This window comes from Neodiprion pinetum, chromosome 4 (genome assembly GCF_021155775.2).
Source record: "Neodiprion pinetum isolate iyNeoPine1 chromosome 4, iyNeoPine1.2, whole genome shotgun sequence".
Taxonomy (NCBI): Eukaryota; Metazoa; Arthropoda; class Insecta; order Hymenoptera; family Diprionidae; genus Neodiprion; species Neodiprion pinetum.
In genome coordinates this window covers 20,406,967-20,430,842 of record NC_060235.2, presented here as the reverse complement: position 1 = coordinate 20,430,842, position 23,876 = coordinate 20,406,967, and the positions used below count along the sequence as shown (strand labels likewise).

At 38.2% G+C, this 23,876-nt stretch overlaps 4 protein-coding genes and 1 long non-coding RNA gene across 11 annotated transcripts in view; 2 read left to right on the top strand and 3 right to left on the bottom strand.

The window, feature by feature from the left end:
- LOC124217790 (uncharacterized) overlaps positions 1-8,234 on the bottom strand; it is a 174,975-nt gene extending 166,741 nt beyond the window's left edge. For 6 of the 7 annotated variants that reach the window (XR_011176958.1, XR_011176957.1, XR_011176959.1 and 3 more), the window contains exon 1: positions 7,917-8,234. Coding sequence is in view for 1 of the 7 variants with exons in the window: in XM_069135477.1 (XP_068991578.1) it covers positions 3,524-3,569 (46 nt within the window). In the remaining 6 variants the exon portion in view is untranslated. Of the gene's footprint in view, positions 1-3,523; positions 3,679-7,916 lie in introns of all 7 variants that reach the window. The other variant, XM_069135477.1, reaches the window with a different exon arrangement.
- LOC124217788 (pyridoxal phosphate homeostasis protein) lies at positions 7,453-10,967 on the top strand. The gene is made up of 4 exons (XM_046623849.1): positions 7,453-7,608; positions 9,783-10,143; positions 10,272-10,513; positions 10,584-10,967. The coding sequence occupies exons 1-4, from the start codon at positions 7,489-7,491 to the stop codon at positions 10,653-10,655; spliced, it is 795 nt and encodes a 264-aa protein (XP_046479805.1). The 5' UTR covers positions 7,453-7,488; the 3' UTR covers positions 10,656-10,967.
- On the bottom strand, positions 10,825-12,754 carry LOC124217294 (myosin light chain 5-like). Its single transcript, XM_046622702.2, has 5 exons — positions 12,465-12,754; positions 11,948-12,220; positions 11,705-11,874; positions 11,275-11,367; positions 10,825-11,212 (listed from the first exon to the last, which is right to left on the bottom strand). The coding sequence occupies exons 1-5, from the start codon at positions 12,522-12,524 to the stop codon at positions 10,993-10,995; spliced, it is 816 nt and encodes a 271-aa protein (XP_046478658.1). The 5' UTR covers positions 12,525-12,754; the 3' UTR covers positions 10,825-10,992.
- A 3,840-nt stretch (positions 12,755-16,594) lies between these two features.
- Mlc2 (myosin light chain 2) lies at positions 16,595-21,029 on the bottom strand. The gene is made up of 5 exons (XM_046623850.2): positions 20,870-21,029; positions 18,875-19,087; positions 18,230-18,413; positions 17,817-17,889; positions 16,595-17,525 (listed from the first exon to the last, which is right to left on the bottom strand). Exons 1-5 carry the CDS (start codon positions 20,870-20,872, stop codon positions 17,372-17,374), a joined length of 627 nt encoding a protein of 208 aa, XP_046479806.1. The 5' UTR covers positions 20,873-21,029; the 3' UTR covers positions 16,595-17,371.
- A 124-nt stretch (positions 21,030-21,153) lies between these two features.
- Positions 21,154-23,067, top strand: LOC138190886 (uncharacterized). The gene is made up of 3 exons (XR_011176964.1): positions 21,154-21,292; positions 21,867-22,222; positions 22,893-23,067. It is a non-coding gene; the product is annotated as an uncharacterized lncRNA (long non-coding RNA).
- Positions 23,068-23,876: the final 809 nt, after the last annotated feature.

Genomic DNA, 23,876 nt, shown 5'->3' with positions numbered 1-23,876 from the left:
TGTCATTAGATATCTACTAAAAAAAAAAAAAAAAAAAAAACAATTCCATGACCAGCTACAAAATTCCAGGTTTTCCTAATTTCTTCAGGTTACAGACGCTCTCTTGACTCGCCATTGCTAAAAATTTCAATCTCGAACCAAGACTCAGCCTCGTTAGCCTTGTTGATTTCCACAGCGTGGTAACCATTTCATTTTTAAACGCACGTATAATTTATTTCGTTAGTACATATAGGGTCCATGGAGAAACACGCGAGCCCCGCGGTGTACAGAATGAACATGGAACGTCGAGGGATATATTCAAGTTGTCGTTGGATCGGTAGCTTAATTATTGTGTAGCTTGTCAGAGGGCCTGCAGCAACTTCAGCAGCGAGTCTGCAGGTAGCCGGAAAGAAAAGTATATGACAACGATCGTCAACGGCGCTTATTATTAAAGAATATTGATACGACACGCTGTGTCGACACGGAGTCGCATTTCCTTCGGTATAATTATCGAGTCGAAGAGCTTACGACGGCTTCTTCTCAGATTAGGTAGCAATTTCCCTCGCTTGATCACTTACAATTATTATTGACCACTGCCTGATTACGATTGGTAATTACAATTACATTTGTGATTTGTAATTAGGAGAAAATGTTATTAATGAAAATTACGCGTGTATTTTGTGACCGGGGTAAAATACCGTGCAGATTATATTTTTATCTTGCGAGTCGATTCAAAGAAATGTAATACAAATTTTAATTTGTTTTTATTTTGTCATCGGGGCCAAATACAATACGAGTTAGATTTGGTTTTTGCACATAGAGCGGAACAAAGTAAATATTACATTTTCACGTTATTTCGGTCTGATTAAAAAACACAAAATTTGATTTGTATTGTATTTAGCCCTGATCACAAAATGCAAGTGCGATTTGTATAGTTTTTTTTCTTCTACTACGTAAACCATGTATTTTGTATCGCAATTTACTCTAATTAAAAATTATGCAATTCGTACTCAACTTCGTTCTAATTGTAAAATTGTAATTTTTACTCTACTCCGTTCCGATTTCTATTTCTTTCCGATTACAAAACGCTGACATAATTTTTATTTCACGTCCTCCGATTCACGAATTTAATTTTTTACATTTCATTGTCCTCTCAGTTACAAATTATAATTTTCAATTTTTAACGGGCTAATTACAACGCTGCCTGTATCACTGCTAAAAAGGTGCAGGCGGCTAATCGCCTGTGACAAAAATAGCCCCAAGAACACGAAGAGGGTAATTTATGGGTCTTGGTTGATCTCGCCGCATAGTCAAGTAAACGTGCGAAAACGACGGTCCTCGTCCTTTCGCTTACAGCTCGGATTCTATTACCCTCGAAACATGCCGTGACAAAGACACCCCGCTGGGCATTCGCTGCTGGACCGTGGAGAATTTAGAAACTAGCTTGCCAAAAACTCGAGAGACGGACGGGAAAGCATTTTGAGATGAAAATGGCTCGATTGTGCTCAACGTTAAATTCGTCGTTTGCCAAACGTCTTGCAACTGTTCACATTAAGTTTGAAAATTCGTCCCGACGCATGACGATTCAATCGAGAAAATAAATTTTTGGGGTATTTCAATCGGGTTCGCAATTTTCGCTTAGTTGTTCACAATGTGAAGTGATTGTTCGGAAGTACGGTGCGAAAGCATTTTGTGTAAATAAGAAACACGATAAAAATCTTATATCGAGTTTCCGGGCCTCGATTATATACGTCTTTTACGATATTCTGGTATGAACTTTTGTACAGCTTGAGTTTGTATTGAGTCACAAATAAGTAAATAGGCACGGATAACAGGAAAGTAAAGAAAAAATGTATATTTCTATGAGGAGAGTTTGAGAGAAAAATTTGGTCGTGAAAGAATATACGTATTTTGAATGTGTTGAAATAATTAAAAAATCAGCTTTATCGGTATTTTGTCATTATAATTTAAACTGCATCGTCAATCTAAGAGCATTATTGTTTTTCCGTTCCAATCGGAGAATTCCAGGATGTCATCGAACATTTCAAATTTCAGTCAAATTGCATTGATTGCGGAAGCATGATTTTTACGGAAAAACTCTTATTTCTATACTTGAATAATTTTCTGAAATTCGATCAGTCGTACAGTGAAAAATAACATACCTACTCATATTTCGCAAACTCAACTACTTTGAGGCTAGTATATAAAATGCAAATTTTGCAAATAGCATTACATTTTTTACTCGTTTTTTTTTTCATCAAATTATTACAATTAACATCATCCTCGTTTTTTTTTTTTTTAATCTCCGCAGGCACGGAAATCGAAATCACCGTAACTGAGACCAAATCGAGAAATCCGGATCAGAGAGCTCTTACAAGGGTTGGCTGCGTTTTGTTTTTGTAATTCAAGACGGGCCGTGTTTTTTGTGTGTCGTGTGTGTGTCGAGGCCTAGGTGACACCGATAACGAAGAACCTGGAGGCTCGGCTAGCCGGTCCTGAGGATAATTTGTTACGCTGATGATCGTCCTCGCGTTCACCATCCCTTCCTACCTTCCTCCACGCGTTCTTTTTCTTCTTCTTCTTTCTCGAACAACAGAAACGTGCAACATCTCGAGTTTCACAGAACGCTCGGTGCTCCTGCAGGGTTGCAGGATGATCTCTGACGATCTTCCGAGAAGAGAATTATACGGCACGGCAGCTTTTCTCTTTCGGCTCAAATTTGTCCCACATATAGAAGCTCGAAAAAATAACGGTACATAACATAAAACGCAAAGGAGGGCTGAAACGCGTGATTTACCGACGGCTACCGAAGCCTCGACACCAATCAGAGACCATATAACTAAACAAAGAGCCGGTTATCTCGGAATCTTGCTGCACCACCGCTGCGCAGGAGACGCGGAAGAATTAGAAATGAGAAGAAACAGGGAAAAGAAAAATGTCCAATAGTATAAATAACGTCAGGTCGAGTCCCTCATCAAGATCGCATTATTTATTTCTGTTTAACGTTTCTTTCTCTCCTTGTCCTCGTACAAAATAAATGTTATTTACGCACCGGAACAAAGAAGAATGAAAAAAGAATAATCTGCAGGCCGTTTCGGCGTTTATTGAAACGTTATATATATATATATATATATATACCGATAATTAATATTCCCACCTTATTGAAAATGAAGTTTTTTTCCAACTGGTAATCATTTTGTTCTTAATGATCTATAATTCGAGTTGGAGAACAAAAAAAAAAAGATAATAATTTATACGCCGAAACGAGATGGAATTTCTCACAACAGCTGTAAAACCGTTTTATATAGGTATCGTTATTATTGAGTCCGTAGATTTTCCCCTAATAAAGACATAATTTCGGTAAAGATAATATCGCGGATCTGTACATACATAGCTATAATAAATAAACGCAGGTTCTTTTCGAGGGTCCGTTTTTTGCCTATTATATACCTGCCCAAAATCAAGCATGATCTGAATGCTAATTTTTTGTCTTACTGTTTCCCTTCGTTATTTAATTTTTTTATTTTTTTTTTCTCTCACTCACCAAGCTTCGACACCGATCCAACCTTGCGATAGTCACACAAGACCATCGACTCTCTGGAATAAATTTTCCGTGCAGCGGTTCCTTTTCTTCCGTTAAAATTCACCGACTTTCCTCCCCCTAAATGAGGCCGACTTTAAAGGACGTAGAGAGCTGGTCTCCGCGACGAGAAAAAAGAAAATAATAAATCAAACGAGATCAGGAAAAAGAAAAGAAACGGTTCTCACGTGGCGCCATACATAACATTTATATTGTTATAAATCATAATTAACTGCAACCAAGCGGGATTAAACAGACTTGACGATTATATTTCCTAATGGGCTGTACGGTGTACATAACGAGAACTCTAAAACGATAAGTATAATAGACAAATAGGACAAGGATCGAAGATAAGATCACCCCTATATTGTATTGATGCGCATTCAGGGTTAGACGAGCGACGCAACAATATAACCGTGTATATAATACATACCTATATGTATATGTATGTACCTACATGAACTTTTCCAATAAGACGCCTGCAGCTCACAGCTCGAGTTCCGAGGGTGAGTGTAATAAATTTTTATTTGGTTTTCTTTCTTCAACTTCCGGGTTGTTATACGTTATATGGGACAGCGTTTCTTTTCTTTGCGTATTTTTACTCAGTATTTTATTTATGTTTTGGTTTTTGGGTATCATTTTTCAGCTGATTATGGGCACTTGAAAATAACTTTTCAACGGGTATGGAAGATATACTATTGTGATATATAAATTTGACACATGGTGCAACAATATCATCTATATGAGGGTAAAAGTTTGTCAATTATATGTCCATTAAACGATCAAACTTTTTTTACGTCTTTGAATTATAATTTTCATAGTAATTTAGTGTCATTTAGAGAACGTTGAGTTTTAATTCCAAAAAAAAACAAACAAAAAAAAAATTCGAAATTTATTACTCAATCTAAGTCACGTAACTTTATATCATAATTGACTCAAAATATGATTGAAGAAATTAATAATTCTACGATGTATGATGAAATACGTATTAAAAGATAAATTAGATTTTTTTTCACAATTCTTATCTATCACTATACAACAATCATTGAAGACTTTATTGTTGAGTAAATAATTACGAAATAAAAATAAAACATCATTTCACGGCTTAAAGTTGACGTTTTACCGACAGGTAAATTGAAAAAATTCATCCGCGGAGAAGAAATTATCTTTTAAAATTATCGCGCAAAGATAAATCATTTCATTTTTGGCATTGTATGGATCACTTGTCCCATGAGTCTGCAGTCTTGATAAAAAAAAAATCATCAACGCCATCAGACCGAGCTTGATCCTCGTAATATTCTCGATGAATACCTGCATCGCCATTTGTCACGTGCATTATATGCCTATTCGATCAACGAATATGCATGGCGTGTACCGTATGCGCATATATGTATATACAACTGCACGACTTGACGCGCGGAAATTCCGCATCGCAGCAGCATCTGCAACGTCGAGTTCTCGGCGTCGAGGCCTGAGATGAATATGTTCCCAACCATTAATATATGGCCTACGTAGCCATTGTTGCGAATTAGCCGGCATTCAGGCAGCTTTGTTGAACGCGACGGGGGTTGGACTCGGTTTAATGGTTTATAATATGGTGGCTAGATCGAAGGGGAAACTTTTATCCATCCCCCGTTACTCCGTGCACGTAATGCAAGACGAAGAAAAATGGTTTCGACTTTTTTTTTTTCGTTTGCTAGGCAATCGATCGAAATCTAAAGTTCGTAGGTGATAATTATACAAATTATCATCAAGCGCTAGATGATAAAGTTATTTTCACACTGAGTAAGTTACTTTCATCTGTAGAAATTTGAACCTGTTTTGTACGCGGGTAAAAATATCTAGCTCAAGCTGATGGAATTGAATTTTAATTAGAAAGTTTTCTAAGAATAAAAAGGTCGTTAATTAATGGGTAAATTCCACTGTTTAATTTGTAACGATAAGACTCACAATAATAGATATTAAAATACGATCAAAGCTCTGTATAAAATCATTGTAACGGAAATTTTGTATAATAGATCTAAAATTCAATCGTTTCAAACAAATTTTCACGCAAAGGATATTTTGTTTTAATTAAATGCAACTCGATCATTGACTTGTGACACAACTTTCGAACGAATCTTCTTCGTTATTACCTATTCTCTTTCGATACTTTTTATTCGAACCTGTTGCACGATCTCAAATTCGCATTTCATTACAAGCCGCGGTATAAATACGATAAAAATGATGAAAATTGATGAACTTAATAATTCTTGATTATTATTTCCTATCATGCCAGTAGCCTGGGGGTTAAAAAACTTCTACGAACTGATATCCTGCAGCGGTGGCGAGCGAGTCAAGAGGTCGTTCTCGGCTTAATTACCATGTAAATTAATTATTATTCACGCGGGTCAGTTTCTTCTCTCCGTTTCTTTTTTCGCGGTTTTATATGCGGACAAGTTTAACCGAAATAATGATGTGCTTATAAGGCGTGTTTATGAACTGCATAATATATCGTGCCGTATGATCAGCTACGCGGTAACTACGCGTTGAAACAGTGCCGACCGTTTGAATACATTTTTCGACATTTATACACACAAACACCTAGGATTTTTTTCGGGACCTAAACGTCTTGTAATTAAATGTAAATTTTTGATTAACGTTATTTTTTTTTTCTCCTTGTTCCTAGAATTACAGACCAATTTCGTGCGGCCAAGGCTATACAAGTGATTGTAAAAATACCACTAATGATCACTTTAACCGTGCAGCAGACGAACGATTGCCTAATCCCCGTATAAACCTTGAAAAATGTATTCGCGGTCTGGAATTATAATATAGGTATGTCTAAGTAATTTCGGCCAGCCATAATATTAACGAAAATTGATACATACAAATATTCCGTTTTCGTTAAATCGTAACATAATAATACGGTAGCCAAGAAGAACATTATGAATTATGATCGTTCTCTCGGTGATCGATATAACAACATTGAGATTGTAAATAAGATAGAAGTCAAATGTATATAGAACTAACAAACCCGTATTAAGAAAGCATAAATTTTGTTAATTCTATTTACACGTGTCAATCCGTTTATTGGTTTTTTAATTTTTTCTGCCATAATAGTTGGATGTGATTAATTACCGCGGAATTTTATTGGTGAAATTGCTAAATCGTTATGCAGCGTTGATGAATAGGATGTGATTTATAATTATCTCATTACGGGTATGGGAATCTCATGACGATGCCTGTTACGCTCATGTAACACCAACAACGTGACGGGAACGTCACAGCAGCACGATCAATAAGTATAATAATCAGCGATACATTACACGAGCGGCTTAATGTTCAATTTTAACGATTCCTGTTATATACGTATACATGTAATATGTATAGGCATATACAAAGATGTGTGTGCAAACATGCTGACCAATTATAATATTATTTAACGCGTAATTATAACTGTGGAAAAGACATTTCGCTCGTACATCATCCTGACAACTTTAATTAACATTCCTAACTAATCTTAGATCTTAATTATTCTCTACCCTTAATTTCCTACCCGCCACCTCGACTCTCCACCCTCACGCGATCTGTGAGAACCTACTTGCAGTTATAAAAAAACATATAGCACGGTACAAGCCATTGTGTTTTTTTTTACCGACTGTTGGTAACATAGAAAAGAGCTCAAACCCGACCCGTCAGGGGATAAGTTATTATTCAGGTAATTGATTTCTAAAGAAAATGCGTGAAAAATTAATCGAACATCGGACAAAGATTGGCAATTTCGTGCTAAAGAGATTGCAAGACAACATAATCGCTTCGTAGTCGTTAGTTAGTAATAAATAAACTGGCGTTAATTATTCGTCGACATTGTGTTGCGTCGATAACTTGACAGCGATAATCGGAAAGTGGCGGAACTAGGAGGATCCGCAGAGCGATGAACTGCTCGGATGCTTCGTTCGTCTGGCGTGATGGAAAAAAACATGTTGACCAGAAAAATGGCTGACGTCGCATCGGGTCTGAGAGCAGTCAGAGACAAGGTAGCAGCCGCATCGTCGAGAAGACATCCGGTACGTCTTCGTAAAATTCAAATAACCTATCTCACGTAGAGCTCAAAGTTAGCGAATCATAATTCACCAATTTTTTTCGGTTGTTACATAAGCCTCTCTGTACCTACGGCACTCGTCCGTAAATATTGACGGTTATGACGGCGTGATGCGTTCTTTAGTCTCTTGATCGCCGACGTTCAATTTTTTGCCAAATTCATAAACCCAGAGAATCGAGTCTTTGCTACGATCTGTCAGTTTTGTTTTCGTACCGTGTCGCCTTATTTCTCCTACATTCAATCGCATATTTGTTACATTATTTTCGTACGCACCTTGTTTTCCTCAGTGTGTTTACGCAGCTGTTCACTCGGCGATCGATGCTCTACACTCTCATTTACCGCTTGTCGTCCACGACGCTGACCGAAGTCTGATCGTCAACTGTTCTCATGCGCCCTCTTCCTTACCGGCAATCGATACGGCAACAATACAGCCCGAACTTACGTTAGCTAGATAAAAAATTAACACGATATTCGAGCGTGACGCGACCGGGTGCCGTACACTATTCAGGAAAGAAAAGATTGACATCACACTCCACATTGTTCCACATTTCCGTTTCCACAAACCGAACGCGAACTCACTTGATGTTCAGAATCCGACCCGGGTTTGACGGCGGCCCGAATAGCACTGACCATAATTCCATCCGGATCAAAACAGAACCTGTACACAATGTCAAACCTGGAGAATCGCGTAAACAAACGTATAGGTAGTAAACAAACGGAAAGTCTCGAACTCTGTGAAACCTTTGAGTCTATGAGAAGTACATGATATAGACCGTTACAACGAAATTGAGAACATTTTTTCACCGACAAATTATTGTTTATTCACCATTGTTATAATATTACACATCCAATGTGCATTGTATTTATATCCCATCTGCTGATATTTTCTGAACTGGCAACGATTATTTTTTAAATCTTCTATTGATATGTACCTTGGGGTGATCCTTAGTTAGGGTGTTGATGATTTATTTTCAGACCACCCCCCAAATCGACTATAAATAATTCAAAAACAATTTCCTAATTCTTTCAGATTTTTATATCAATTCTAATCCGTGCCTGTAAATGGATGGATATCGCCATTTAAAATACACCTGTTTCAGGTACATTCTCAACATATAATTTATTGTAAGAGTGACGATGTTCGAATCAATCTGTAATTGCGAAGATTTAGTGAGTATTAGTATTACTATCTGAGAAAAAATTCACATCATCATACCAACCAATCTCGACGAATTGCACACCCTAGAAATTTGACTTTTTCTTTTTATTTATAAGAAATGCAATTGTCTATATTACCTGGTATGATGATGTGAATTTTTTCTCAGATAGTAGCACTAATGCTCATTAGAACCTCACATTCATGAATTTTTACGAACATTATTACTCTTACAGTAAAATATATACTAAGAACGTGTCCGAAACACGTGTATTTTAAATTGGGAAATCCTTCCTCTTACAGTCACGGGTTACGGTTGATATAAAAATCTGAAAAAAATTGTGAATTGTTTTTGAATTATTTATAGTTGATTTGGTAGGGTGATCCGGAATAAATTCGTCAACATTCTAAATGAGGACCACCCTAATGTAATTACTTATTTTTGATGCTAATGGATTTATACTTTTCAACGGAAAATTTTGACATACATTGTCTGTGTGTAATTACAAGTTTCTTATACGTACTTACGCGTGTCCGATACATATTATACATTTTTAATTTATGGGACATTCGTTGTCTTCTCTTTATCTCGACCATTGATTTGAAATTACGAAAATTGAAGTCACAGGAGTACCTACAGTTTAGATTTGAAATTCAAGCAATACACCGTCGTAATTCGTGTAATTTCCCATATATTTACAATTTGGAAACAGTCTGTACATAATTATTGACCAGTGTACGAACTTTCAAAGCATAAGATTTGGAATCAAATTTCAGAACAAAATAAGATTTTTCAACATCGTGAATAACTGTTGCATTTAGAGGGTACAAAATAAAACTTTTATACCAATCATTACAAGAGCTCTAAACAAAAACTAGTTTTTCAAGCCAAGCACAAATCAAAGGGTGTATATTTTGTCGGCTAAGAATTTTGATAATCATTTCCGTTGTCAGCTGCTTATTTTTTTCTTATTTTAATGCAGGAATTAGCGTATTTCAAGCCTCGACTAGTTGCCGTGAGCAAAACTAAACCTGCCGCACTTGTGATCGAGGCTTATGAGGCGGGTCAAAAGCATTTTGGTGAAAATTACGTTAACGAATTGTTAGAGAAGGGACACAACCCGGATATATTATCAAAATGCAAGGACATACGGTGGCATTTCATCGGCCACCTACAAAGCAACAAGATAAACAAAGTCCTAGCCGTTCCAAATTTGTACATCATCGAAACTGTACATTCCAAACAGCTTGCGACTGGGCTGAACAATGCCTGGCCAAAATTTCGAAAAACTGAAGAGTCTCTGCTGAAGGTGATGGTACAGATAAACACAAGCGGCGAAGAAGGTGATAAAAAATTCTATATTTTTTGTTAAATTTAAAGTTGACAAAAACTGTTGAGCTGTCTATTCAACGAAAGATATGCTTCTACTTTTAATGCTTCATGATTAATGATCCTCTTCTGTCGTGCATAGAAAAAAATGGTTGTCAACCGAGCGAGGCTTCTAACTTGGTGAAACACGTGATAGAGAATTGTAAAAATTTGAAATTCACCGGTATAATGACGATCGGAAAGTACGGTTACGATCCCAGCGCTGGTCCAAATCCGGATTTCCTCAAACTGAGAGAATTGCACAGTAAGATTTGCCAGGAATTGAATCTCGATAGCAGAGCCGTCGAGCTTTCCATGGGAATGTCGAGCGACTACGAACATGCCGTAAGCCCAGTCATGGAATTGAAAAAAAATCCCAGATTCATATCGGCAAATTCGTACTTTTGTATTGCAGATCGAACTCGGTAGTACAAACATCAGGATTGGATCATCGATCTTTGGATACAGACCCAAGAAAGGAGAATGAAGGGGAATCTCTGCAAATGATGTTCAAAACGCATAAGTAACAGCACCGAAGAGAACCGAAGAATACTTGAACCTGAAATGTACTTGATTTACGCTTACAGACACAATATGTTATACGTATAATATTACCCGAATCGTTTTGGGAGTACTATGAAGAATAGTCGGAACCGTTCGACAAACGCTTTATTACAATTGACCGCAATTGGAGTACTTAAATCACTGCACCTAGTACTTATTGGTCGCGAGTACGTTAACGTATGTATACCTTAAACCGAACGGTGGTCGTATCGTGAATAAAATCCAAAACTTTTTATCACTGTTGTTTTGAGGTATCATTGCTATTTCACGAGTGATTCTAAATCTCTTTCATAAGCTTCCGCTTCCTTTTCGATGTCCCTGGTCTTTTCCACGTTGCGAAGACCGCAAATATCTTGGCAGAATTTCACGTAGTCTATGAACGTGTCTCCGTCCTTTTTGTAGAGCGGCGCCTCCTCCAGGGCACGTTCTGCTTCTTTTGCCGAGAATTTATCACCCCAGGCCTGAAGATCGCGCTTCAATCTGCAAGATTTGAAATGATGATTTGAATTGTCTATCCTGATATTTTATATAAGTTTATTCACCTTTCTTCCGATATCATTCCGTTCCCGAGATAATCCCAGTTCGATAATGCCGCTAGTAGCTCTTCTTCAGGGTCCAGTTCGACAACTTTGTACCTGCTCATGTTTAAAGCATTATCATTAACCCGGAAATCGACGCTTCGCTGAACGCTGCGAAGTTTACATCCAATTTATTGGAAGAGCCTAATTTTTTTGATGTTCTGGCATCCACACTATACTCTTAAGGGTTTTTAAAAATTTCTACAGCCTAATGATCAGTGTTCAGAAAATGTGGCGACCTCTCAATTTCCGGTAAATAACTTCCGAGCCATAATTCTGAACACTGATCAAAGAGTTCCACAGTTTTATGTTCGCGTAAGCGATATACTTGAAATCTAGTTGAGCTTGTCATGAAGACTGGTAAAAAAAGGTCTACCCAAAAAAAAATACCAACCCAAACAGCTTAACAAACGCGTCAAAGTCGACATCACTAGACGACATTTCGGCGAGCATTTGGTCGAGTGCTTCATCAGCAACATCCGGTTTTCCCATCGAGGTAAAGGTGAACTTCAAATCCTCTTTGTCGATGTATCCGTCTCTGTTGATGTCGAAGAGGTGAAAAGCCTGAAAAGTGTTGAAAATGGTTCTTAACATTGTAATGGAATGATGACTAAACAATGCAACTGTCAAGACTCACCTCCTTCAGTTCAGCCAATTTCCGGAAGTCCGTCTCCCGCAGCATGGTGACATTCTTTTTCTGTACTTTGGACGATGTTTCGACATCCGGTTTTTCCTCGGCTGTCTCATTGTTCTGCGACGAATCATCGGCTGTGAGTTCTCCTTGAATGACATGTTCTTCTTCCTGGATTTCGATTGCCGCATCTCCATTCTCCGCTGGTGAAACGGTCGACGATTTTCTACTCGAGCTTTTGGACTTTCCCTCGGGCGTTTTAAGCGACTTCTTCTTCTTCTGTAATGGTGATCGAGAAAGAACACAAATTGTGTGAAAAAGATATCGAAACTGTACTGATACACTGACTAGAATTTGGTACAAATTCAAGACCGTCTGATGTCAATTATATAACACTATCCGATGCTAAACTTCCGAAATGACCATAAAAAATGGTCTACACTAGCCAATTACAGTTAACTTCAGTACCACCTTTTTTTTACAATGTATATTGCATTCCCAAATTGCATATGATGAAAGAGACCTTATCTTTGCTGGGATTAGACTCCTTGAGTTGTTCAGAGGCGACCGTTGAGTCGGACATGATGTAAATTCAGTTTATGGACTGAAAAATGACGCCAAACGCCGTCGAATTGAGTCGAGACGTAATGTCGTGGACCAACAACTGCCTTCTCAAACGTTGACACGGGTAGTTTTATAGAAGCGCGGTAAGTGCCCGACCCCCACTTGTGGAATGAAATTAAATTCATCTCCAGCAGCGAGATGTTTTTCTAGATAGAAGATGAAAGTATTCCTGAGCAGGGGCGCGTTTTTTTTCCTGCACCGAATTTTAGTGGAGGGGTAAACACGGACGGTGTGCCATTCGTCAAATTTAAAATTCAAATCCAAATTCTTTGAGAGAGAGAAATCGACTCCCCCCAAATCGCCAACATGGCGCTCGGCACCGTTCTCACTGCCTAATCGGGATCGACGATGAGTGACGAATTTCATCAGCTGCGACCCTGCAGATCCAGTCTGGAACATATGGTCCATTCCGATTACGCCCACCGTCATAATTCGCGTCACTTGGCAAGTACTCATCGTATTTGCGCTTCCTGTTTCCACCTGTTCCTCGGATGTTACAATTTTCTTCCTCTGGCCCGTTAACGCTGGAGGTTGTAACTCCGCGGACAAGTGGATCGCTTCAGTCTCGAAGAAGACGGCGTTCCCCAGCCTGCGCATCCTCCGGAATCGGTGAGTCTGATGATGTTTTTCACCCTTCTTTACACTGAGAAAAATTTTTAGTTCCGGTTACCGCTCATTCCTTAACCATTGTCATTTTTCATCACAATGGAAAAATATAGTTCTAGGTACAAAATGAAAATTAGTTTTTCACCTGTTACCGCAAAGTCTAGTATCCGTTACTATTCTTTCTCATTACGATCACTGTTACTATATTTTCTTGTGACTGTTGCGAAAATTTAACGCTTGTGCAACAATAAATTGATGTTAATGCCTTATTTAACTAAAAATGTAGAGTAAATCTCACAAACTGATTTTGCGTTGCGATTACCAAGAAAGGATCGACAATAGCGTAAAATGGTTACTTGTACCTCGTTTTTCGTAATACAAACAATATTCAAACAGTTTTTTTAACGGTACCTGTTTTACTCAATTTTTCTAGTTACTATAACAAATGAAATTTTTCTCAGTGTACTCTTTGGTGTTAATTGATTGCATGCAATTCATCGACGTGAATATAGATTGAAGGTTTCGCTGCTGCCTGGTGTGTTGGAGAAAGAAACATTTATGTTCATATTCAGATATTAGTTTTGATGGATTATAGCCCCTTTAATTTCGACAACGCCAAAGTTCCCAAATATTTCCGTAGGTCCGTATGAATGATAGTGAATTATTGTTAAGATATTATTATGAATATTGACCAAAGGCGTTTGTAAATTTCAAAATGAGCCAAAACCGCTGTTTCTCCGCAAATATTTCCCACCTATTTTTTTTTATCACAAAAAGGGACAAAGTAGGGGAGACCGAGACAAAAACGAAAAATCATTGTTTTTGCTCAAATTTTTGGAGTCCGTCATGCCGCAGAATTTTTTTTTTTTTTTCTAAATTACGGAAATTAATAATGAATTTGTTCGAGACAGATCAAAAAGCAACAAAACATAAACAGCGGCTTAGGGGTCCGTCGGGTCCCGTTCTCCCCTACATACATTTTGAACACCATGTAACAATTTCACTTGTCGACTAATGAACTAGAGTGTAGTTTTTGTATATTATCACTTCATGAAAAAAATAATTCGCTGGACCTGCAAATTTCAGTGTTAATATCTAAAAAACAGAAATTTCAACTGTCGAATTGGAATTTTTACTGCAACGGTAAAGATTTCGCAAATATACCCAAGTGGTATTCCTAATGTAGCAAACCCGTTAATGAAAGTTGCAAAATTCTAGGTGTTGCTACAAATTTCCTTGCTGCCTCTGTATACTTCATACTAAAATTTTCTAGTCCATCGAATTATTTTCTTTCGTATTTCAACCCAGAATACAGATCAGATTTTGATTATTCAAACTCTTCCAACCGATTGCGTGAATATTTATTGACCATACAGAAGATACAATTTTTTTAAAAATATGTTGCTCATTGGCAGCGTTGATAATATTTTTAAATTATGAATATAGTATAAAATCATTACGTTTCTGGTAACACGCCAAAGATGTTTTATCAGTTCTGATGAATTTAGGTTCAGTTTCCTTTTTTAATTTGAATAGATGTTAAAAATAACTTCTAGATTACTTACGATTAGTTTCATATTTTTTTTATATTACTTTTCTGATTATCCGGAATCTACGGCGCCTTTTATCTGACTTGACCGCAACCGAAACAATATTTCGTATCCCTGGTAAATTCATTACAGGGAAAAAATATTTTCTGAATTACTTATTCCATATGATCTTTATTCCCGAATGCACTCAAATGGAATGATAGATCCGAGAAATTAAAGCAAAGTAATTATAGATCCGAGAAAATTATTCGTAGAATAATCATAAAAAGGTGATAAATTTCACTGCAAAAGAACCTTATTTCGTCTTGGTTTTCACGTAATTTTTTCTTCTAGAAGTTTAAAGCGACACATTTTTTTACATAAATATCGCATTAAAAACGAATTCACTCTCGAAAGTTTTGAACTCTTACCACCCATGAAATTCGTACAGCTGTTGCCTGTTCAAATATTTGTTTATATACAGCTTATCAAAATGTAACTATTTTGAATTTTGATGCCGTTCCAAGTTTATGATGAAGAGACGTCTTCTCTTGGGTATACGGTGCCAGCAAAATTATAGATGCTTAAAGATGAAGATTGGGGCGGACAGATGATGAGCTTAATAATATCGAGGTTAACTGCGTTATTTTGGTTCAAGCGGTCTCCCGGTAAACGTTTAACTCAAAATCCCACTATTTAGACGACCGAGTCACCAAGATTCCAGAAACGAACCGCGATCAACGTTGCTAGTAACTAAACCTTGCAATTGAATTATGACTCAAGACAAATTCTCGTAATTTTCTATCATGCAGCTCGGAAATAATTCATCATATGAATATATTTCACGTAAAGTATCGTAGATCAGCTGTTGGCTAAAGTTGTGAAAACATAATTTATGAAATATTTGACAGACGAATTCGAATCCTGGCACTTAGTCAACATGGCCGCCGTTCACTCGCTTGCAATTCTATTTCAAATTTACGGTAATTTCTAGTACTCGTCAGCTATCGGGCGACATTTCACGCCAAATAAAATCACGGCAAGAATATATAATCTAGTCATCATTTCACCCGCCAAGAGAGCGTAGACATTGAAAATTTTTTATTCTGTTATTCACGCGTTTCGCATATAAAATGCATATGCCTGTATGAAATCGGAATTTTGCGCTTCCTTCTTTTTTTTTTTATCATGCACGATTTTGTGCACATCGTTCAACTATGATTGGCGAAAAATTAGCTAACTCTAAGAATTTTTTATAAATTCAATATGATATAAGAGTTGAATACACACTAAAGCAGAGTTTTTTCTACCGCATACGTTATTAATTCTTATGCCATGACTGAAATGTCAAAATGCGATATTAATATTTTTTACGTTTTTGAGGCGACTGACACGGGTGAATACTGATCTTATCGCCGCTTAATTTAACTCTTTCGATAAGATCTTTCGAGTTCGCCTTAAAAATAAAAATATCATAGCTTGAAAAGAGTTAAAATATAGCTAGAAGAAAAATTCTTATTTCTAAATAAATTCTGTAAAGGCGCTGAGTTTAGGAAGTTATAATGCTATGGTTATTATTCGCGACATTTCATCGGTGTGCTGTTGCATAAATTCTCTGAACAGCTTATAAGATCTTTTAGAATTGAAAATAGCGATAAAGGTTGTTGCAAAAATAGGGAACATTACGTTGTGTTCATACCGAACGGGAACTTTGAAAAAATCATCTTGCGTGTTTGAAAAAGAAACTTGAGAAAACGTCTCATGTATTTAGGTCGTTGGTGCGATTGCAAAATTATCTAACTTTTTGAAAACGAACTGAAAACGAAACTATAGAGAAAAAAAACACTTGGTGGTAAGTTGAGACATAATTATATAATAATAATATAAATCCGCCTGGGCTTTGAAATAATTTTTTATTAGATGAAAGATAACGTGTGATGGATATGTCTTTGAATATGCGTATGGATATGATGAATGATGATACGGTGAAATGAGAGAATTGACAATCTCGCAGGTTGAAACAATAATCCGGCGATAGTTAATTTATGTCATTTTACAATATGATAATGAGTGGTACGTACCTATGTAGGACAACATCGCAAGATTTTTCCCCTCCGCCGAAATATCGATCGCAAGATTTTCTAAACGTGGAATAACTCGAGTTCTAGCATCCTATATATGTTATGAGATATCTATAATATACACGATATATATACACATGTACATATATATATATATATTATATGCGGAGCTTGACGTGTGAATTGTATTTAAATAATTAAAGTATTATATATTAACAATGTAGTAATATTAAGTACATAAGTATTTTGGATTTTTTTTTCAAAAAAAAAAAACTCTGCATGTTGCGTGGAGATGTTTTTCCGAACTGCAGCCGTTATTCACGCAGTTTTTCGACCATGCGCGTCATTTCTCCATTGTACGTTTATTGTTCTTCATTTTGTATTTGGTTTATTATTTTTCCAATACTTTTCAACTTGTCTCACGCATCGACGGAGTCTCTTTTCCTGTGCATCTTGACAATTGTTGTATTCACGACTCCTTCTGCCTCGCCAGTTCAATTTAAACTGGTCCACGAGTCAATCCTGCGACGATGGTGTGATAGTGATTGTTTGTTTTGTTGTTTGCGGTTTGCGAGGTCTGGTCGTCCTTCTTACTCGTCTTCTTCGTCGCCGGTTCCGGTCAACATGGCGATCAGGGACTGTGTGTCGATGAATCCTTTGTCGTCGATGTACATCTGGTCGAACGCGTCGTTGACCTCTCGTGGGGTGAATTTGTCTCCCCAGGTCAAGAGGGCGTGCCTCAGCCTGAAAAAGTTCCAAAATAATTTTGCACTCATAGCTCAACTTGTTAACCAACTAATTAAGCACGTCACTTTTCTTTCTTGTAACGAACTTCGTAAATCGATTGATATACGCCGTACATCAAAGTGCCTCAGATCTTATTTTTAGTATCAGCAATGAATTTTTTAATCTCAGACTTAGATCGTACGATTTTAGCATCATAGCACTCGCCGTGTTTCGAAATGCACATTGATATGATAAATTTATGTCTAAAATGCAGATTGTCGGATCAATCCTGACAAATTTTGTATTCACCTTTCACCGTCGATTTTGCCGTTCTCGTCGTAGGTGTTGAAGGCCTTGATGACAACATCATCGTCGTCCTGACCTGTGATGAAGAAAAAAAAGTGGCATCAAACTAGGGCTTACGATTTTACGTACACTTTGGAAACGCCACCACTTTTTGTTACATCAAATTTTCAAAGTCAATGTCCGTAAAATATTTAACTGAAAAATTGGAATTTGGGTAAAAATCAACATGGCCGCTGTTGATGCGCTTCACATTCTACTTTGGCTAAACAGACGTTTTCACAACTTTCCAGTTATCGAGCAAAATTTCAGGCGAAACAAAAAGATGGCAAGAGCAGTTCAGATGCCATTTTACTCTGGATAGAGGCCTAGGAGCAGAGTATTTGGGCTTGTGAATTCGATGAACATGGCGAAAGTACCTGATCCAGACATGCGGGCAGCGAAAAGGTTGAGCAGTTGGGTGAAGTTGATGGGTCCTGGAGCCTCACCGAGCATCTCGTCAAGTTCCTTCTCGGTAGCGAGCTTACCGAGTGAGTCCATTGTGGCAGCAAGGTCGTTCTTGCCAATAATACCATCCTTGTCGTGGTCCATTAGCTGGAAAGCCTGTAGATCGGTCCAAAGTGAGTTAGGAGCATTTTCGAGCAAGCACAAACTGATTATCCTCTTTTCAACCAACACTTTCCAACTCATTTTCAAAGACAGCTAGAAGATATCCTCGGCCCCGTGTTAAGATTAGTGTGTTCTAGGCCACGCGAGATCATTCTGTTTGTGGATTGCAAGAATTGAGGAAATAGTTCGATACGCTTAAAGGATGATTTCGACCACTCCCCTCACGGAAAAAAACCCACAACTCATAGACGATGCTAAATTCCCTTAACAAAAAAGTCGAGGATATAAATTCACACCCAAGTTGAGGGTTTTTTCCGTGAAGGTCGAGCTACGCGAATGACTGTAAATAATGCCGCCATGACCCTGCTTAGAAAATTATGAAGGATCTCGTACACAGTCTCGAGTTTCAAACTACTCGTTTGAATGGGACTAGATAATTTCCAAAAACTCCGAACCTCCTTGAACTCAGCGACCTGCTTCTGTGAGAACATGGAGAAGACGCTGGAGCCGGAACGCTTGGCCTTTCGGCTTCCACGGCTGCTTGCTCTCTGGCTGGCGGTTTGGGATGGTGGTTTTGCTGGTTCTGGTTCAGGTTCGGGTTCGGGTGCGGGCGCTGGCGCCGCCGCCTCCTCCTTCTTCTTGGGCTTCTTCTTCTTCTCCTTATCCGCCTGTAATCGTAGTAAAGCGTCAATAATTGGCGGTTCCGTTCTCCACAACCCGAAAAATGATTGATTTCGTTTATTTGGGACTTTTTAGGTAATTGGGTTGCTGGTATGGTTAGTTCATCTGTGAAACATAGTCTCTTGGACTATAAGAGCATGATCATACTAGTATTACTTTACAACTCTGAGGAGAGTTACTCAATCCCGTAATAGTTGAACCGTAAGCTTGAAATATAATAAATGTTCAATGAAACAGTTCACTAAACATTTTCAGTCCATTCTATTACGATTACTACATTTTGATGTACAATTCATTTCAACCGGCTCAGGAATGGTTCTCAAGTATTTCAACATAGATCTGTACATGGAACATAGTCATTTAAACTGACCATAAAACTTTCAGGGCAAGATGATCCAGAAACCTCATCATGCCGCAAATCTTGGCAAGTAATCTGAACTGTTGATGAAGGATGAATGGATCATGACGACTCGACAACTGTGAACGGACATGACAGTCGGTAGTCAATTCAGCCCTGACGATTACGCGATAATTAGGCAATGTAACGAGCTTCTCAAACCCTGGGATGATCCAAGCGTGGCGGGTTAAATCACCAGGGAAGTCTTGATCGTGCCATGAAAATTTCTAAGGCGTCCCTCGCGTAGAGCTGAGTCTAATTATAAACTTGGCACCGGCCAAGACGTATTTAGACACCGGGGGCGGATTACGCCTCGACCAACGATACCGGATCTCGAGTTACCGTTCCATTACGTAATTTTCTTATTTCGTACCGCTCGGAAGATTGTGAAAATCGACGTACTCCTTTTCCGCTATTGAACCGGTTTCATACATGTATGAAATTCATTCTTTTTCTGTTTTAGGTGTGTTTACGTAATTCAAAAACATACCGACTTTTTCGCAAGGCGAATGCGTGCGATGGTGAACGCATTTTTTAAACGGTGATCGTTTCAAAATTCCTAATTTACCGTTGTTTTCCGTTACACGCTTACCGCGTACCAAGGAAATCTCCTTTCAAGGTGTTTCGATAATTGCTTATTCGTTTTCATTCAACAAAATTAGTGAACAACTTTACAGCTGTCCAAATTTGATTCACAGTCACGTGGAAGATGATTTCAAATTACGTGCAGCGAGATATGAAGAGTGTATTAGTTCATCACGCGTGGATTCCAAGTCGTTCGCGTAGATCTTGGTGCCAAATTCCTCACCGCTATGTTTCTGAATGATATATCAACCGGCTGCAATTACGGGCTTCCACGTACGATTCATTCGAATAGAGCTTGCATAAAAGCTTGCTGATACGCGAAATTTGAAAATATTTCATTTCTAAGTAATGGCAATAGTCACGATACTCCGGGAAAGAAGCCAGACACCCTAACGAGTCTAACGGTGAAGCACTTGGTAATTCTTGTAAAAAGGAAACACTGTACATTTATAATTGAACACACGTAATCCAATTGTCCAAATGAAATGCAGCCCTTGCATCTTCGTGCGATAATGGCATCTGTAATCGGTGTCACACTTTTCCTTACATCACATCCGGCGTATACGGTATTTTGTTCGTTAAACAACATTCACTTGTCATTTTTCCCGTGACTATCAATTTGTACGACATCTTCACTTCCGTTGAAAGCACTTGAGGTGGGCTAATATGTTGATTCGTTTTTTTTATCTTTTTACATTTCGTTTAAACTTGATCGTAATTAATTTTTGTTTTGGGAGGGGATATCATCCTGGATTTCGTGCGGGTATCGTGTTGGTTTTCTACTTACCATGACTAGTGTTGGTTTCTGGGAGGATGGTACGAGATGGTCACTACGAACCAACTGTCGGACTCGTAGAGGTGGACTTCTCTAAGTAACTTTCGTCCATTCCCCCACCATCCGGAACTTGAGTGGTCGGGGTGGTCTGCCCGGCTACAACGCCAACGTCTATCTGACCATATTTAGTGCGAGGGGAACGAAAATAGCGCCCTTACAACGTTCGAAACTAAAACAGTTACCCAGGCTGCGGGGACTAAGCCTGGAGATCCACGCTGCCATTACCAGTCTTACCCGATCGAGGGGGAGTTCGCCTTTCACTAAACCAAAATATATAAGTCAAGGGTGCGCTGATCCCACCCGTTCTTTCCCAAATACCGATGAGCGCGACGGCCATTGAGGGAACCAGTGTCTCACGGAAACTGAATATTATAGGTTCCAAACATTGTTTCTTCTCTCGAGTACCGTAACTTCTGGCGATTTCGATAAAATTGTGGTTGATTTATGCCGTTCAAACGTCAAAAACCACATTTGAATGACATTTGGACACATGGGTCCATTTTTGAGTAAAATCAGTTGGTCGTGACGCGGTTGACGGTATGCGTATATTCGACTTCACAAGGCATGTTCTCTTCCAAAAACACGACATTTCCGCTTGTACCTGGAAATCTGGAAAGAACAATTTGGAATTGAAAATCTTGTTTATTTACTAGAGTTTGAGGTTGGAAGCAAAGAAATTCCCCCACTCAAAGGGAAATGGCATGTATCCAGAAGAAATCAGTGCCTTACGAAGTCATATTGGAATAACGGCGTACCGTCAACCTCAAGACAACCAACTTCAAAGAGTGAACATAAACTATGGATGTTTAGAATCCTACAAAATTTATAGCACCCGAAAAAAATTATCATCTGTGTTCTATAGTATGTAATCAGTTTCCTCGACACACTATTCCTCTTAAGCGTTCAGGTCTTATAACAACCAACGACGCTGCTTCTTGACTGCTTATAGGTCGCAGCCCCCTTTTATTTTGGTAGGAAGATTCAGAATTGACCTGATTTCTCGGACTTGATAAACGAAAGTCGAGCTTGGATTCAAGTGAGTGCATTTGACCTTCGAGATTATACTTAGTCTGCACGATTCCTGGCTGAATTATGATCATCTTTGGTTGGTCGTGATATAATCGCTACCACCTGCGACTAGCTATATGGCTTCGCCGTTGATTCACGCAGTTTTCGTTCTCGGCTTCCGATCTCTCAAGAGATATTCCAAGCACGTGGGTCCAGGAATAACTCTCTCTGCCCGACATTTGAGCTCCAGGATGCGTCAATGCTGCCGCCGGGAGTCGATGTATGTACTTTTAACAGGTAATCGCGCCCCGGTCTCGTCGTTCAGGGATTTAATCTCTTCTTGATATCCCTATGAAGTGACACTGATCGTCGCATTTATTCCACCTTTTATAAACAGTCCTGTGCAGCAAGAAAAAATGATTTCGTAGGTTTTCGAAGGTTTCATGGGGTGGAATTTATACCATGCCAAAAATCTGCGGGAGGCTTACATATATACAGTTAGCTCAGTCACACCTTTATGGAAACGATGTGCGGTGATATGTGATATTGTAATTGGTATTAGCCAAATTCCTACACCTTCAACACCGGCATCACTGCAAAAGGAGCCGCTATATCTGAGACGCCAGCCTTCTAAAATTAACTCGAGCGTCACTTATGTTTCACTCGCGTATACAATATTCCTCAGCCTTTTCGTGTTCCTATTATACCTTTTTGTCGCTAGTTTCTGTCTCTTATTTTTGTTTCGCTCTCTATCTCTCTTACGTTCTTTGATTTTCGTCCATTACAGAAGATGACCCAAATACTTGGTTTTATCATAAAAACAGCGCCGAGACATGGATCACTTTAATTTTTACTCAGACATGATGCGATTATGCAGTTTGAGCTTATTTCAAGTTGGGAAAATTAGAGAAGAATTTTTTTCAATATCTAAAGTTTCCCACCATTATGCAGATACGGATTTTTTCAGCTTGAGTTTCATCTGTAAAAATTGCGGAAAAGTGATGGAACGCTGCAGACGATAACAAAGGGAAGCAGTTTTATTTCTGGACAGTCGGCACAGATACAATGCGATCGTTTTTTACGTAATTTATTTTTGTACCCTTCCGCCAGAAGTTTCATACTACTGCTCATATCTATATATACGCATATTATGTAGTGTTTCACTAAATGATAATACACGATTACCATCATACATATGTTTGTATTTCTCATAATTATCAGGAACAGTTGCACCCATTGAATGAAAATGATCAGTCTATTCCAAACTTTTAAGAGTTCACATTAAAAAAGACAATTGTTTTGAACTGAAGACACCACTGGACTGGATAATGATTTTTCAAATCTAGGCTGTATCATGCATTCCACAGCAGACATTAAACTATAGGTATGTAGAACATTAACATCGACTCAACAAGATTAAAAATCGTTGATATATCCATCATTTTTCTTTTCATTGAAATTCAGATGGACTTCGATAACGCTATTCGCGTGCTATGGGGGCGAATATTCGCACAATCTGCTGGGAGGCTGGATATTTTTCTTTCTCTGCACCTTTTGTTCAAGTTCCATTTACCGAATCCAACGGACACTCTTTGACGTCTTTCCTTCTCGGGACGCTTTGACGGTCTTCCTGAAAGGCCTCTCACAGTTGATGTTACCTCACAATTTCTACAGAAACAAGAATATCAAATAAACTAATTTCGGTGCACGATAACTGTATCGGAATGGGACATTGACGACAAAAACCAGAGGAAAAAACTTGGTTGAGAATTCGTGCTGCCATTCCACTGATTAATGTAGTATCTAAACTGTACGTAAGCACCTGTGAATAACGTAAGACGGATTTCTGGGTTCCGATTTAGAACCGTTAAGAAGTGGGACAGAAAATAAATTCACAATGGGATCAGACCTGAAATCGAAGAACTAATTAATAAAACACTGAAAGCTTATC